At 45.5% G+C, this 17,950-nt stretch overlaps 1 protein-coding gene across 4 annotated transcripts in view; it reads left to right on the top strand.

Annotated features, from left to right (window-relative positions):
• Nucleotides 1-17,950, top strand: part of NFATC1 (nuclear factor of activated T cells 1) — a 497,899-nt gene that overhangs the window by 374,001 nt on the left and 105,948 nt on the right. For 3 of the 4 annotated variants that reach the window (XM_069620652.1, XM_069620650.1, XM_069620651.1), the window contains one exon: nt 38-730. In XM_069620652.1, coding sequence (XP_069476753.1) covers nt 38-730 — 693 coding nt within the window. The remainder of the gene's footprint in view (nt 1-37; nt 731-17,950) is intronic. The other variant, XM_069620653.1, reaches the window with a different exon arrangement.

Below are 17,950 nucleotides of genomic sequence, written 5' to 3'. Positions count from 1 at the left end.
TGTTTATTCAATATTTTTTTTTTCTCTCTTTCAACAGTTCCAATTATAAAAACAGAGCCCAGCGATGACTACGAGCCTGCTCAAACCTGTGGACCGGCTAACCACGGACTGAACCCTCCGGCCAAGCCCTACTATGGCCAGCAGATCATGATGCCGCCAGATCCCGGCTCATGCCTTGTGGCCGGCTTTGCTACTTCCTGCCACCAGAGGAATGCCGCCATGTCACAGTCGCCCAACCCGAGCCCCAAGCTGCACGACCTTGCGCCCTCCGCTTACAACAAAAGCATCACGAACCCCGGCCACAGCCAGCTCGGACTCCTACATCCCCTCGGAGGCGTCCCCACCATCCAAGAAGTGCCAAGGTCTCTAGTTGCGCACCCAAGCTCCCCAGATCAGTCGTCTCACGCCATGCTGCAGCCGCAGGTGAGTCAACATCTGAGCAGTAGCTGTTCCCTTGGTTACCAGCAAACACTCTATCCCAACAGTCCCTCTTCTCCAGTTCCATCTATTACCCAAGAGTCAACCTATGGGCCAGCCAGCAGTCCAACCCGCCCACCCGCACTGGGTCAGCAAGAGCACCAACCGCAGGCGGTCCACAGAAACGCGTCTCCATCCAGCCCGCCACTGTCATTGCCTGAGTTGCATGAGGACAGTAATGATAATTTGACCCCCATTCCTGTAACAATCAAGCGGGAACCCGAGGAGTTGGACCAGATGTACCTGGACGACGGTAAGTGCTCCACAGCTGTCGGCGCTTGTGTTTAACCGTCTTGCTGTCTCACTGAGTTGCTGGTAACCATGCGCGCCTCAAGAAAGCTGTGGCTTGCACATTAACACCCCCACCCCCCACCCTGAGACTGAAAATAAGCAGACTGTGTGCTCTCTTTTTTTATTGGTAATGGAGTGAAAATGCCCCCTCCCTGATTGTCCATTGCATTACTTGCAAAAGCGGTTGTTTGAGCAGCAGGGTCGCCACAGAGACGAATGCATGCCCAATAGCCACACTGACGAAACCATAACCACCTGTTCCTAACTTCTTTTGGTGCCAGCAAGTGGTAGAACTGCAGTCTGACATTCTGTGTTGCAAGAGAACATGTTCTCTCTGACATTTCTTTTGTTAGGCCAATGAGGCGCATGCCTTGTTTTATGTTATCCCCAATTTGCGGGCAACCTACTTCTGGTGAAAACAGATGGAAGCCTTCCCTTGGCTATGCCCTCCTTTCCCCCCCCCCAGTCTTATATAAAGCAATGAAAGGAATGTGCTTCTCTCCAGTCTTTTGAAAGCATGTCAATGTAACAGGATGGGCCTGGGACTCCATGTGCAGTGTAAAAAGCATCTAGCTGGAAAAACCTGTAGATATTGTTTCCATAAGTATGCCCCAGTCCATTGCATGCAGGGAATAGGTTGTGTAGCCAAAAATCATGGCATTGCCTCATGGAAGTGGGATAGGGGACATGAGGCTGTGAAGCTCTGCTAAATGTGGCCAAATGGGCCAATTTACCGCATAATACTGCAGTTTTTTACCGCAAACCCTGCTCTACACCATCTTCCCCTTTACCGCCCCTACCCCTATTCTACCATTATCCTGTCCACCTAACCCCCCGCTTTAAAACTTACCACAGTAAAATGCGGTAAATTGTCCCCTGGACCAATGTTGCCAGCCCACGGGCAGATACTGTCTGGGTGTCACAGGAGTCCATTCTTTTCTTCGTGGAGGTAAAAGCAGCGCGCAGACTTGAGATCCTGGCTCGTTTTTAGTAGGGAACAAAAAACCTAACCTGCCAAACTTCATCTCCGATTGTACCAGGTGGCTGGACTTGCTTAAGTGCGTCCCTGAGTCGAGGCATTCGGTGAGCTCGGGTGCATTTCCCGTTACTTAATTAAGGCCCACTGATGGCTGCTTTCATGGAAGTTATTAAGACGTCAGTGCAAGCAAGCTCACAGAAAAGATAAATAAAACCCGCCATGAACTTGTCAGACTTTGGTTTCAAAAGATGTATTAGTTGTGCCTAATGAAAGCGTAATCTGAAATGTGATTATGTGACCCCCCTGAACTGTGATTGCGCATTCACCGCTAAGTGTGCCAGAAGCACTTTGAACTTCAGCCTTAATGCGATACACGAGCTCCCTGAATAGGTTAGTAATTTAATGTAACATATTTCTGACGACATGAAAAAGAAATGCCTTTTGAACGGCTGCAGTCAAGCTAATTGGTGCCGTGGACCCTCGGAAGGGAAGCGGTCGCACGAGACAATGCAGGGCGCTTTAACGTTTAGAGAGACTGCGCTGTTCTGCAGAAGATCGGATGACACTTTGGGGCCCAGTCAGATTAGATTAAGAACATTATGATGTGATGTCTAGAGGGAAGCCCCTTTTTATAGCGTGCCGGAGGAAATATCCAGCCAGCCCAACAGATAACCTTGGCTGTCTGTCTATCCTGGTCCCGTGCGTTGCGTAACACGGCTGGTGGGACTGGCTGGTGGGACCGGGACGGAATTGCGCTTCACTTTTACTTGAAGAACTTTCAATGTTCAGAAGGACAGGATTGATATGGAAGCAGAGTTCTCGAACCATGGTCCCACCTCACTTATGAGGACCTCCTTTCCTCCCTAGAGGTCCTCGCCACACACTCTTCCACAGACAATCCCACCCTCTCTCGCAACATGCTCCTCAGCGCTTTAAAACACCAGCAGGGCGGCATAAGTGCTAGACAAGAAGCCGTCATATTTTGACAAGACTTCAAACCCACGTATGCAGTGAGGCGGGCACTCCCCAGCCCTACCAAAGCCAGCGTGCGGCCAACAGTATCCATGAGCGCCAAACTGCCAACTCCTTGTGGACTTGCCTGGCTCGGATAATGGTTCCACACTCCACAAGCAGTCGGTGGGCAAACCCTAGGTCATTCTTCTAGCCCAATCCTCCCAGAAGAGCCCTACGTGTCTCCTGACACAGGTATTGGTGCTAGTGATCCTTACACCACAGTGCGGTCAGGGCTAGACTGGGAACCAAAAGAGGCCCTGGAAATAATTTTGAAAGTGGCCCCCATATTGCATATTATCAGCAAACCCAACCCATTTCCTATGAGAACATTTGGAGAAAAAAAAGGTTATGACACAAGAGTATCATAAAAGATTATTAAAAACCTAGGTTATCATACAAAGCAGCCTAGCAATGCTCTTATTCTGCGCAAGTATTTCGATACACAATTATACTATAAGACAATGCTCTGCAACTTCTTGGTACAGAGTCTTTTTACTGGTTGGCCGCCAACACATGTTTCGACCTACACATTAAAGTCTTCTTCACTGATTTTGTACCATTAATCATGCATCAAATAAAACATTAATATAAACAATAGGACGACAAGAATGAAAACATATCATACATTACCACAGGATTTTAGACATTTCGATCCATATGTACAGGTACAGAAAAGGTAAATCAATCGTGATTCCAAGCATGGTTTACTGGAACCGGGATAGAGCATACGAAGAAACTTCTAATTACTTTACAGCTTCAACACTATGAAGGAAATATACAAAAGATGAATTGTTCATCAACTCTCCTGATTCCTGTAACCCATGCTGGGAATCACAATTGATTTACCCTTTCTGTACCTATGGGTCGAAATGTCTAAAAGTTTTATTTGATCTATGATTAATGGTCCAAAATCCCTGAAGAAGACCGTAATGTTTAGGTCAAAACACTTGTTGGTGGCAAACCAGTAAATAATCTGTACCAAGAAGCTGCTGAGCATTCTCTTATTGTATAACTTTGTATCGAAATACTAGTGCACAATAAGAGCATTGCTCGGCTACTTTGTATGATAACCAGGGTGTAGCGCATTAGGTCTTTATTTAAGCAATAGGCTCCGAGCGGGGGGGCATTAACACTTCAAGTAATGCCCTGAGGCCCATAGTTATAGGCCATTGAAATGAATGTCAAAAAGTAAACAAACAAAATGGCTGCCATGGAAAGGGAGATGAGACTACACGTAGTCCCTTCTTCCTTTCCTTGGCAGCCATTCAAAAAATAGGGTAACATGTAAACAAAAGAAATGGCTGCCATGGAAAGGAAGAAGGGACTACACATAGTCCCTTCTTCCTTTCCATGACAGCCTGTCGTGGATCAGGAGCGGACACGCTGGGGACAGAAGTGTTCCCAGCCAGTGCCCGCTCCCGATATGGACAGAAAAGAAGGTAAGTGGGGTTGGGAGGGTGGGGATGGAATTCTCTGGTTTGGGGTGAGGGAGGAAGCACCTCGGTCCCCGGTGGAGGAAGATGGCAGCCTCCAGCCGTGTGGAGTCTCAGTGCGGGGATTACCCCATTTCGAGCCTCCTCGTTGGGTGAGTGGCTGCTGCACACCCCCGCCGCGAAGGAACGTTGTGGGGAGAGGGATTCCCGGTCGGGAAACACCACAGCGAGGGTCAATGAGTTTGCTTGTAACAAACTCATTGTCCCTCGCCGGGTATTAATAATCTTTATAATACCATGAAATTATGACTTGGGGATAAAGTCATTCAGATTAAGAAAAATACTGAGGATCACCCATCTCTAGAATTATTGTTGATTCATGTAAGAACGGAATTGCATATTATCATAAGTACCATGCTGGATGAAAAAGTAGCCCTAACTTTTACCACACAAACGGGGCCAAGGGCAGAGGCCTACCAGGAAATCTCCAGAGTTCCCTATAGGCCGGTCCACCTCTGAGTGCAGCCCAAAAAAGCTCTTCACTTTGTACTCTGAAGAACTCCAGGCCTCCTCTCACAGGAATATTTAAGATACTGATGACCTCACGCGAAAAAACCAATCACCGCACAGACACTAGGAATGCCAAAGTGCGGAAAAGAAAACATTCCTGCAAATTTTCTAAATCTCCTGCATTCCCCGACAAAGGCTTTTTTTGGAGCCCAGCAGGGCTCAGAGCACTATCATTCCTACTTAACTATAAATGCGTGCAGAGTCGCTGTTGCTAAGCTGTAGTATCCTGGCTGTAGTCCATGTCAAGGCTGCTTGGGGTGTTGAGTGCTGGGAGTTGCCTGGATCACTGGGTAACGTGCAGGATCCAATCATCAGTACTGGCATGGCCTCTTTATGAAGTTAATACAATGTATAACATCGGGCAGGTGCATTTGGCAAGTTCTTTGCAGTTAAATTGGAAAAACAGTGGCTACAAGGCTATATAAAGTCACACCTTTATAAAAAATGTTATTATAAATTTCTTCTGGATATCTACTGTGACCTGTCTGGGTGCACCTGAAGAGAAAGAGCCGTACACCTTGGTCTTTTGCTCTGTTGCGGTTATATGTTAATCTCAGGATTTAGCAGGTTTTAGTTCTCATTCACTGGTTTAGTATATCCTTTCTAGACTATGGGCCTCATTACAAGCCTGGCGGTCCGCAAATAAGGGTGCCGGTAGCAGCGTACCAGCTCCCTTTCCGGACCGCCAGACTACAAGTATGCCTGGTCTGACCTGCCAGGGGCTCCGGCCCCTGCAAGCATGGTTTTCACGAAAGAACTGGCACAGTTAGGAATGGTGCCCGTGCATCTGTGTCCCCATTCCCATGGGACTCGGTACTTGTAATGTCCCGGTGTCACCGGGATATCAGGCAGCAGAATGGTGTTACGAGTTTGCCGGCAACCCGCCTGTAGCACCGGTGGATTACTGCAGAACTCGTAATGAGGCCGTATGTCTCTGTATCCATCCCGTTAGAGGAAACCCATTGACCAACCTGTCCCTCGTGTCTTTATATATGGCGGCTTCAACTGCTTCAGTTAAATCAGGCGTAATCTGTTGGCACTTGAATTTACAGATTGGTTACAGCCATTTTTCTTGAGATCGTGGGGTGTCCTATGGAAATTTCTATTTCATACCCTGAAAACAGAGCCCATTGACTTGTAGTTAAATGTTTGGTTATTTATTATGTTGACAGGGTCAGGTTTTAAGCCTAGGTTTAAGGTGCACGCATTTAGGGGATCCACCAGCCCTCAAGCAACACGGCTGTGACACCCATGCTCAGCAGGCAGGCATCATGCCAGCCAGAAGACCCACATCTGCTGGAGGTGGCAAAATTCAACCTTTCGGAATGAAGTTCAGATCAAAAGGCAAGACTTTACTCTGCTTTGAATGGTCAACATAATGTGTGGGGCTCATTTTCGGGGCTAACTCCGGCCCAAGTCACAGGCATTTTGTGTAGTAAATGTATTTTCCTGGTTAAAGAACTACTTGTGAGTATGATTGGGCAGGGCGTGCTCTTCCTTGTGAAAAACAGCACGACGGTACTGTGGTCACAATGTTTTCCATTGCGTCACTGTTTATATGGCTGCATACGTCACTCTTGCATACACTTTCTTCTCCGACCTCCAGTAATTATTCATCCGCTTTGAATAATGCATGGACATCTTTTCACCAGAAGGTTCGCTGCTGAACATAGTGCATGCATTTCCTTTAAACAGATGGTTGATTTGAGTTTAGCCCACACAATGGGCCTCATTCTAACCTTGCCAATATCCTGGTGGTAAACCCGCCAGTATACCGACAAAGGCTATTACCGTTTCTGGCACTCGGTCCGGCAGATTCCGAGTGCCGGAGTGACGGTTTTAATCCCCATTCATGGAGTCCCATCGGACTCCACGAGGGGATTTGCTGTCAATATCGGCAGCAGCAATACCATTGCCGGTAATGATGGCTTTTTTGTCGGTGGGGCGCCTGGAGGTAACACAGGTGCCCGACAGGCAATCCTGTAGTCAGCCGGTCCGGTAAAGTGTTGGTATACATCAATACCAGCACTTTTTTACAAGACCGGCCGTCTTGGAATGGGGCACAATGTTTCAGGGCTCTTTTTGATAAGGCGTGTTTCAAAGTGGTTGTCTTGGGGGAACCACTACACTTGTCATTGGGGCACCACCTCAAAATCATACCCACAAAAGTGGTCTTTAAGAAATCCTACCATACTGTTCAAAGTATAATCCAAAGGAGAGTGGGCTGTGGTGTTAGAATTACTGCAGCTACATTTAGAACTTCCAACATTTCGAAGCTGCATTTTCTCACCCCAGATTTGAATGATATTTACATATGGTCTTTCCCCTTTTGTAATGGCTTGGCAGGCGAAGAACCAGCATATAAACTGTAGTCAGGGGCAAAGGGGTAGATTCATAGGCAGGGAAGATTAATATACAGTCACATGCAGTGGAAGATGGAAAATACATTTGGGAAAAATAAGACGCACAATAAATTGGTAAAATGGGAAATGCAGAAAACCTACAATAAACTACAAGTGACACATAGGTGAAACATCAGTAGAGGCTGTCAGGGGTCCACACATGGAGATTGCCATTTCCACACCTCTAAGCTACAAGCAGGAGCTAAATAGCTTGCAGCAACTGACAATTTTAAACCCTACCCTTATTAACCAACAAAAGCCTTACGTTAAATCTTTAACTCATTGCACAGTAGAATCTGCAAAGGGGAACGTTGTTTAGTCAAGCAGGAGGTCTTGTCTGAGAAACACAGTGGATCAAAGAAAAATTGATTCTTTTGGTTCACTAAATATTAGTAGGAAATTGGTTCTGTGTTTGAACTTCTCTTTAAACGGTATAACCTTTTCAACAGATGCAATATTCTCCCCTTTGCCTGTTTTTTTCTTTGCCTTCAAATAATGCATCAACAGGACAATGGGCCTCTTTACGAGGAAGGCGGCCACGTAATGAACGGTGCCGGTAAGGGACCGGCACCGTTCATTCCAGGCCGCCACATTACGAGGTCTGCAGCGGGCCCTGCTCTGCATGCCTGGTCAGACCTGCTAGCAGACCAGGATGCTAACAACGGGTCCGTCATTAACGGGCCCGTTGTTAACATCCTCCCCATTCCCATTGAGCCCTATGGGGGCTCAAATGGGAATAGGGACGTACCGAGTCCTGCGAAAAGGAATTACCGGGCCCTCCAAGGTCGGAATGGCGCGGTAAGTCCCCTTTTGCGGGACCCAGACCCGGGTTTGGATGCAGCCATGCTGCTAAAAGCAGCATGGCTACTTCCAAATTCGTCATGAGGCCCAATGTCCTTTTTGAATAAAATGGCTTCATTTTGACATTGTTTGGGCAGGTGTTACTTCTCATCTTTCTGTATTCTAACAGCGCTCGGCACATACCTGAAAACTCTGTTATATGTGGACACCATCATATTTTCTGAAGTCCAACAGCCCAACATTTGAGTGAAATAGTCCACGCCTTCCTTTTCACCTGAGAGTAAGGAATATTGACATAACGTGTATTCCATGAATGCAATTGAACCATTCAGATTCTAGCATAAGTTAATTAAACACAAAACCATTTAAAGAATACATTAAAACCAATGTTCCCATCCCTCCATCCATCCCATTCCATGTCCTCCCTCTTGGACCTTAGTTTCCAACTGGTTGAAATCCTGCAGAGGGGATGAGCCTTTCCTGCAAGTTGCCACGTTGTTCCCCTTAAGCCTGACACCTATCTGCTAAATAAGCTCTTTCCGCAGTGAACACACCCCCTTCCTCCCACTCCTACTTTCTAATGTGGGGGAGGTGGGGGTGCAGGTATTGTCAGAGCATGACTTACTCACTAGACAGCGGGGGAGGGAGGATAACGAGGGAATGCTCTTGTCTTGCACACCGTGATTGGGCCAACTTCTAAATCATGTATGTCCACCTCTTGATCACCAAAACACGACATACATGAAAACAAGTTTTCAGGGTGCGTGATGTTGATGTAGTCGAAGAGAAGATTTTTTCTTCTAATCGGCTATGATAAGCTTTTAATTGTACACAGGCGATAAATGGGGATTCACAAATGCTGCTGGCCAAAGCTATGTAGGCGAACGCCCTCGGAAGACCGAAGTCCATGGTATGAGAAATGTGTCTTAGGAGTTTAGCATGCGTGTGTGCCTTTTAGGCAATACAAAGGCAGGTAGGGGTGGCCAAGTCCCTGCTAGAAACCTATGTCGAGCTGCCATGTGCATGGGTGCTGTGAAGTAGTCTGGAGAGTTTTCGAGAGCAGGAGACTCAATTATGTGTCCAGCTAGACCGAATGTTTGTCGTGGGGGTTAGCTGCATTCTTATGGCAGAGGAGTTGTGCGATGTGTCTTAAAGTAGTGCATGATAGCAGATGCGTGCAGTTGGGTGGCTGTGTCTTCGGCTATCTTCCATAAGCCTCGTGTGATATGTAGCCATGTGTCCTGGCTGGTTTCTTGGTGTCGTAGATGCAGCACAATTTAGAAGGGGGCAAATTCAAAGCACAGCTAAATTCTGCCCAGTGGCTATATACAAAATGCACCTGAATTTAACTCATTGGCTGCACTCAAAATGCAGATAACTGACTAAATGAACGAGTGTTGCAGCTGGCATGCATTTTGTAAATTCACAACATTTTTTATTGTTTTTTAACAAAATCAATCCCACGTTCTTGCCAGATTTGCCAGTTTTGACAAATTTGGTATGGCCAAGAAAGCTTGCAAGACCTACTTGTGTTATTTCCTATCCTGGACACCCATACTCATCCAGAAACAAAACGCTAAGATGTAATGCAGTGTGGCCTCACATTGCACAACTTCTATCTTTGGAACAATGTGCTCAGAAGTGTAAATAACATAATGGTCCTGATTCCCAAAGCGCTTTTCAATGGGTGCATGCAACTGAAAAACGCTTTGTCCATCAGGCCCATTGTCATGGAAGTTTAGTATTAAGAAAGAAATGGTGTGGTCTGGCCCAGAGATGTACAGTCTCATAGTGTGCGCCTCTGTGGCAAAGCGTGACACATACGGCCATGGTAAATCATAGAGAGGGAAGTATTGCTGTGCCATGGGTTTTAAAGCAAATGGGTTAGTACTATTTAGTAACCTCTTCTTGCCAACCCTCCATTTTGCAATAACTGTGTTGATTCACGTCACATCTATTCCTTTGGCAAAGAGAAAAGAACACCATATAGCAGACAGAGTATATGTAAAATGAATAATTCTGTATTTGGTTGCATAAAAGAAAGGTTAAAATAACTGTTAGCTGGTGGTTTTCACCCCAGATATATAGTACAGACAACCAACAAAAGTAATGTAAATAAATACAAGAAACAAAAAGTTATATTGTCATTACAGGTTATAAAACAAAGGAGAACACACCTATACATTCATGTTCATTAATCAAAAAAAATGTAAATTTGAATCAAGGAGGTGGAAAGGGAAAGAAGGGGAAACGTGCGGAAAAGGAAGTAGGCAAAAGTGTAAGAGAACGTAAGGTAATAATAGCAGATAGGGGACAGAATCATTCCTGTCCTAACATGATACTAAGAGCAAATCATTGGGCTGGACAGTACTTATGCAGCTAAAGTTTTGAAGTATCACTTTTTCAATCCCAATTTGGGTCTAAGCAAAGACTTGCAAACAAAATAATGATAGTGCATCTCGGGAATAACTTTGTTTTCCGAGGTCAGGTTTGCCAACGCAGTGGGGGAGCTTGGATTTGGAGCAAGGATTCTTGTGTGAGGGTATATGGAAAAACCCTACACGGCCCTCACAATTGTTGCGTTTCGGCAGTTGAGGACCATATAGACATAAAGAGTAAAATATTCCACCTTCATCAGGGCAGTAATATCAAAATCCTGCAATATAGAGAAAGGGAGGGAGACAATATAAATAACAATTAATGGCAAGATTGTGGATGTACGATGAGTTTGTCAAAGGTTAGATGTGAAATTTCTGTAGAAAAAGAGGAAAAAAGAGGTCTCCGCATACAAGTTCTGTTTGTTGTGTTAGTTGTCCATTACTTTCTACTGTGGCTGTCTAGTCAACAGTGAAAGGGATAGAAAGGAAGTGCAGATTTGCTATTTTGTATTCCCATGCCTCGGTGTCTCATGACATGCACCATCTCACCAGCCGTGTGCCACACTAGCAGTCTTAGTATGCGGGAGAAACTGTATAGTGTCCACTGTGGGTACCTTTTTGAGCAGAGGGGGAGGAGACGTTCGGGACCGAGCTTCTGGAGAGCGTCCCCATCCAGAAACTTGCCTTTGTGTTAGAGGTAATTGGCGAGCAAAAATTCATGCAGCATTGGCCAGCATACAAACGGGTTTGATGCTTTAGACTCAACCGATGAGTCCAAAGTCGGGAGGAGGGTTCTGGGGTTTTGTTTGATTGTGTTGAGCAACCTAGCAACACAGGAAAAAGATGTATTTAGCGGATATCATGTCTCACAATCTGAAAAGGGGAGGGGAGGCAAAGGAGGGAGGGGGAGCGTAGGCGACACCTTGCATGTAGTATACATACCCGTCAACGCAGGAACTGCCTGTCACAGTAATCGCTGAGGTGGCATCTTTATTCAGAAGGACGAGAAGCAATGGCGTGCATTCAGAGTAGTCGTGCCGTGGGGCCAAAACAGGATGTCAGGGGAGTGTATCTCCTGACAAAACAGGGGGAGGCTGCATTCAATAACGTAGCACAATACGTAAACTGAGATAGGCAGGCAATATCTTTCGTATAGGTTACCTACCCATCTGTGTAGCCGCTGCCGCTCACAGGTGAAGATCGCTCCTAGTGTGAATCCGGGAAAACTGGCTAGAGGAAGAGGTGCCTCCGATCAATATTTCGTTGCTCATTTAGGCGGGAGGAGGAGCCTCTTAGTAATGCGTACTGACGGTTGCTTTTTCTGGAAAAAGCAGTGTCACGCAGATCTGCCAAAGCTCACGCTGCTGAGTCATAGACAGGGCGGGGAGGCAATCTGGTTGCTCAGTCCCTCTTGGTGCATGCCCCGAATTGATGGGCGTGGCCAAGCCGGCTCTAAAAAAGGGGGAGCCGTGTATGGTCGAAATGGACAGCAAATGTCGACTGGCATAGTTGATCTAATTTACTAACGGTATCTGTGATGATGCAAACCTTATGTAGGTATAAATAAAAATCATGTGGGCAACTGATTTTTGAAAATAATAATAATTTTTTTTTTTTTGTTTTTATACGGTCATCAAAGTACCGTGGTGACCAATTTTTGGACAACAGATAGCCAAAAAGAGTCTGGCAGTCCACCTTGTTGAAGATGATGTTGAGGTTCAAGGTGGACAAAATATACGGGAGGCGTGTTGGTGATCATAGGTAGGTCCCGATGCATGATACAGATATGTATTTATGTACGACAAGTGTCTCAAGTCTGGGGATTATGAAGTTCATTGAGGCCATGTTCAAAAGTGTCCAATCTGTGGATCCACCTACTTTCTAAGTTGAGGAGTCTGGTCTGAATATTGGGGCCAGTGTCTTCTTTCCAAAAGCCACCAGAGGAGGTCGTCAGCTGTGTGGCGAGACTCAATGTAGTGTGCTACCATAGGTGATGTCATGTGTTTGCAGCGGATCCTAGATCGGTGTTCAGAGATCCTAGTTCCTGCCTTCCGCATCCTTTGGCCCACATACCGGTATCCACATGGGCATTGGATACAATACACCACCTGGCTGCTTTTACAGTTCGAGTGGTGTTTTTGAGTCCATTATCTGTCGCCGATAGGGAATGATTTGATTTTCTTAGTCTGCACACTGAACACAACCCGCAGGGGTAGTGCCCAGTCGTCTTTCGAAGATTCCAGAGTGCAGTGCTTGGAGTATCACGTATGTACATTGAGTGTACTAGGTGTTCTTTGACATTCCTGGCTCTCTTGAAGGCAAATCTCGGTGGTGGTTCATCTGGCAGTTGTAGCTTGACTATCGGCCAGTACTTGTGGATCATCTTTTTAACTTGGAATAAATTGGGGCCGTGTGTGGTCACGCATGTGACCCTATCAGGTTATTCCTTATCTTGTGATGATCCTGGCTCCAAAAGGGTGTCCCGATTGGTGAACCTCGCTCTTTTTTGAGCAATAGATACCAATTTCTTTGGGTAGCCTCTCCGTTTGAGTCTGTCGGCCAGAAGGTCAGTGTTTGAATAGAAATGTAACACTGAGGTGCAATCCCTGCGGATCCGCAGAAATTGCCCATATGGAAGGTTTTGCTGAACATGGTGGGGATGATCACTCTTGTAATGTAAGAGGGTATTGTGATCAGTGGGCTTTCTGTATTGATTACATGTAAGTTTCCCTTCTGTACAGGATATTTGTAAATCCAGAAAGTGTATAGTATTCCGGTCATATTCCATAGTGAATTGGATTTTGTCATTGCAGGCATTAAGCCAATCCAAAAAAGTTTAAAGAGATGTTTTATCCCCGGACCACAAAAAAATGATAGCGTCGATATATCTACGCCATTATTGTATGTGTTCTTGCCAAGGATTGGCTTGGTTGTGGATATATTTGTCTTCGGAGGTTGCCATGAAGAGAATGGCCAAATTCGGGGCAAATGTAGCCCCCATTGCTGTCCCTTGTGTTTGTAAAAAAAAATTGCTTGTTGAAAGTAAAGACATTCTTGCATAGAGCCAGGGTGGTGAGTTCTATGATGAATTCTGGCGGGACTCGAGATTGTGTGCTGTTGCAAGTGAGATGTTCATAGATACAATCTATTTCTGTTTCTTGTGGAATGGATGTATATAATGATTTGATATCCATAGTTACTAGATACTGAGATACCGGATCAAAGGAGAGTCCCACAACTACTTGGATTCTGTGTGTTGTGGCTCGTATGCATGCTTTGGTCTTGATGCTTATAGGTTTAAGAAAAAATTCTATGAACCTGCAAATCGGTTCTAGTATCGATCTGCAGCCCGACACAATAGGTCGCCCTGGTGGGTTTTGTGCATCTTTGTGAATCTTGGGCAGGGCTTACAGGCATGGAGTGCGTTCTTGGGAAGTCGTTAGAAAGGCTGCTTCTTTTTCTGAGATCCAATCCCGGTCAGCAGCAAATGTGACCATTTCTGAGATTTCCGCTGTAATTTCCTTGGTAGGGTCCTTTTTAAGTGGATGGTAGCTGGTCTGGTCCTTAAGGAGGTCCCTGACCATGGAGGAGTATTGTTCATTGGTCATGAGAACAATTTCCCCTCCTTTGTCCACTGGTTTGATTATGACATATCGGTTACCAGCCAGTTGTTTAAGGGTGATTCTGTCCTTTTTTGTCAGATTCTGGCGGATGGAGCTGCTCTTTTTGCTATTTTCTTAATGTCCCTAAGGACACATTTCTCAAACGTAATCAGATCCTGCAGTGTCTGACTGTCAGTTGGTGTGAAGGATGAGGGTGGGTGGAGGCCCGTATCCGGTTCGCCTTCTAGTTCACTGTTCTCTTTAAAGAAAACACGCAGTCTCAGGTTCTAAAGAAGCGCCTCATTTCCACTTATATTGTGTACCAATCAGTAGTTGTAGTTGGTACAAAGGACAGGCCCTTAGATAAGACGGAACTCTGGCTTGGTGTTAAATTCATTCCCGCCAGGTTAAAAATAGGTAAAAGATTGTCATTGGGCGTTAACACTGGCGTCTCGGTTGCCTGAAGCGTCTGTGCTGTCCTTGGTATGGCACGTTCCAAGGTGAAGGGTACATTGGTGGCCCCCATCCTGCTCCTTGTCCTCCTCTGCCTAAAAAAGGGAACTGTTGGGGTGGGAGTGTTTGGAACTGTGCTTGGCCGAATTGTGGTATGTATGGTTGGAAATTATAGTTGGATCCGCTATCTGAAGAGCTACTGCTGGATCCTGAAAAGGTCACTCTCCGTCTACCACCTCGCCCTCTCATGTTAGGTGCGCCTCCCTGTTGTTTGTGTGAATTGATATAATCGGCAGACATGTAGGGGTAGACAACTTCAGTGTTAAAGTCTTTGATGCCTTTTTGAAGTTTATTGGTTTTCCTCACAATGGTGTTGGACCTAAACACCTCAAATTGTTTATTGAGCTCATTAAATTGTTCCTGGGCATTGGTTATGGCAGGGTTAGTTCTAAATTTCGTTTCTTCTATTTCTAGAGTTTTCACTAAATTTGCACTAATACGTTGAGCAGTAGTTATGGTCAAGACCATCAAGTCTCGGCTGCATTTGGTGGCGATAAAACTGAAGTTGGTCGTATATCCTTGTCCTCTAGGAACAGTCGTGGTTCATTCCTCACGATTAGGCCCTCAGGGATGATGCTGGATCTTAAATATTCCTTCAGGAAATGCCTATGTAATTCAGTTCGAAAGGTTTTCTTTTTGAGTTTCAAAATGTCTTCCGTAGCATTGACGGAATTGCTTGGTTGGTTGGGGTCTGGTGGATCAAAGAAAGAGGGGCCTCGGATTAGTTCAGATGTTTCCTCTTCTGAGTAACTAAGGGTGGTGCTTTCTGCCATATTGTGCCACTAGCTCAGAGAAGAAAGTGCAGCCGACGGCAGCCGGTGCATGGGGATAGAAGTACGTGGCGAGGAAAGGAGATTTTTTGAATTATAGATATTACAAACAGGCAGAAAAGATATGTTAATGTGAAGATTGTCTCTAGGCTAAGGAAAAGCTATTTGATGAATAGATTCCCTAATGTGGAGTTCCCAAAACCGAACGGACACCAAGTGTTGTCAAAAAAAAGAAAATAATGTTCATATCAATCACCCTAAAATAGGGGGAAGGGGATAAGTAATGCCCTATGGGAGGCACCAGCAAAACAGAGCATGTACACTATAAATCATAGAGAGGGATGTATTGCTGTGCCGTGGGTTTTAAAGCAAATGGGTTAGTACTATTTAATAACCTCTTCTTGCCAACCCTCCATTTTGCAATAAATGCGTTGATTCAAGTCACATCTATTCCTTTGGCAAAGAGAAAAGAACACCATATAGCAGACAGAGTATATGTAAAATGAATAATTCTGTATTTGGTTGCACAAAAGAAAGGTTTGTGCAACGGCCATGGAGCAGCAGTTTCACCATTCATTTTACAAGAGCATTCACCAGGAAGCCTTGACCGATGGCAGAGAATGTCATTTGCGTGAAATTATGGAAAATTGCAAGGGTCATTACGAGTTTTCCGGTAAGCTGACGGTAGTACCAGCGGCTTATTGGCAAACTCGGTTTACCGTTTACGCCACCTGATATCCCGGTATGACCGGGATATTAGGGTTGGCGGCGTAATGGTATGTTGCCATTCCCATGGAGTCCCATAGGTCTCCATGGGATGGAACTACAAAATCACTGGCACCAATGTTAACGGTGCCAGTGATTCAGAGAATCCACTGCCGTAGGGGCCTGAACTACCCCTAGCGGCAGACTCGGAGTGTGCCAGTCCGTAAAGGGTGCCGGTACAAATTGTTATCAGCAACTTATTTCCAGACCAGCATACTTGTAATGACCCCATAGGGCCTCATTACGACCCTTGAGGAATGGGTTTACCGGCACCGGTAATGGTGCCGGTAAACCCATTCTGCCCTATTACCAGGTTCCCTTGCGGGACCCGGAACAGACGTCTGGTAAAACGGGCCCGTTATTAACAGGCCCGTTATTAGCTCCAGCCCCATCCCCATTGAGCCCTATGGGGGCTCGAATGGGAATGGGCTATGGTTTTGTGAATGAGGAATTACCGGGTCCTCCAAGGTTGGAATGACCCGGTAATTCCTCATTCACAGACCACGGACCCGGACACGATTTTGGAGGCACCCATGGCGCTAATAGCACCATGGCTACCTCCAAACTCGTAATGAGGCCCATAGTCTGTCAAAACCGGGATCACCAAATAATCATAAGATTTAAAGTTAGGATATATTACTGTGTCTTGCTATAGCACTGTTTGTGCTATTTGCATATCCTCTTGGCAGTTTGGGTCCTGCAAGTAAAAAGGTAGTCTTATGGCTCTTGCGTGGGGCAGAAGGAGCATAGATTAGGTTGCTGTTTAGATCATGCGTGCGTGTCAGGCCACCTTTTATCGTTGCCAGCGTGCAGGTCTTTTGCATGTGGTACGCTTTATGACTTTGCTGGCTGTTGGGGTTTAGCAATCCCAGTCCCATTTCCTGAGTGCAGGTTAGCGTAGTCGTCCGGTGATTAGCAAGGTTGAATGGTTAAATTGAGGAGTTTAGTGAGAACTTGATTTGAGTGATTCTTGTAGCCTGCGCACAGGACAGCAGGTGGAGGATGCAGTTGTAGAGTTGGATGGGTGTTGGGTAGGGTAGGAGTTTGATAGTGATCTGATTAGAGTTGAATGTATTACACAACACCATAGCCTGTGGACACTATGTCAACCACCAGGCGTATGTGTCCATGCCGTACATCAGTTCCTTGCAGAATTGCATGGCACGGAGTGTCACTGTGTAGCGTGAGATCGCTCTCCAACGGAGTCATGGCATGGATCCAAGTATTAGATACTTAGCCTTAGCAGGCATATTATGATGAGGTGTCACTGGCATCCCTGCAGCTCTTGACACATTCTCGCACAAGAGGAAGCAATACAGAATGGCAGACCTAGACAGGAACATCTTACATCGTGTTGCACTCTATTGTAGTGAACCATTTTTCCAGTGAGACCAAGCGTATTAGGTGCCAAGTACCATGTCTCCGGTATTATGCTAAAACTCGCCTGGTATGGGGGCTATATGTGCTATCATGTGCGAGGCAATAAGTAAAGGCTGCATTAGAGTAGGGCAGAACATCTGTTTTTACTTTGCCTTGATTTTGTGACATTAATAATCGTTTCCCGTTTTTCAATAAATTGACTTTTTTTTCTCCAGAATATATCCTTTTGCACTCATAAAAGGTCAGAATACATGTGCTGTGAAACTTAAGCAATCCTGGCTTGACATGAAACCAGCTATATTGACAGCCTTAAACCAGCTTTATTGGTAATACTATCTTTGCTATGTTTTTCCAATGATAGCAGGCCAAAATACAATGCCTTGCTTTCCAATGTTGCCCGTTTTTGGACCCATGTCATTTTGAATGCATAGTGGCAGGGTTCCAAATAAAATGCTGAGGTGTCTATATTTTGCTCCCTGCTTTTTTGAAGTTGGGAGTAAATTGATTTTGCAGGGAGAAAATGGGTTGTTCGTCGACTGGACTATGTTTAGGCAAGTCGGAATACCTTTTATTAA

The sequence above is a fragment of the Ambystoma mexicanum genome, chromosome 5q (genome assembly GCF_040938575.1).
Source record: "Ambystoma mexicanum isolate Mex_15411 chromosome 5q, UKY_AmexF1_1, whole genome shotgun sequence".
NCBI lineage: Eukaryota > Metazoa > Chordata > Amphibia > Caudata > Ambystomatidae > Ambystoma > Ambystoma mexicanum.
Note: the sequence above shows the minus strand (reverse complement) of the source record. Positions and strands in the feature narration are given on the sequence as shown.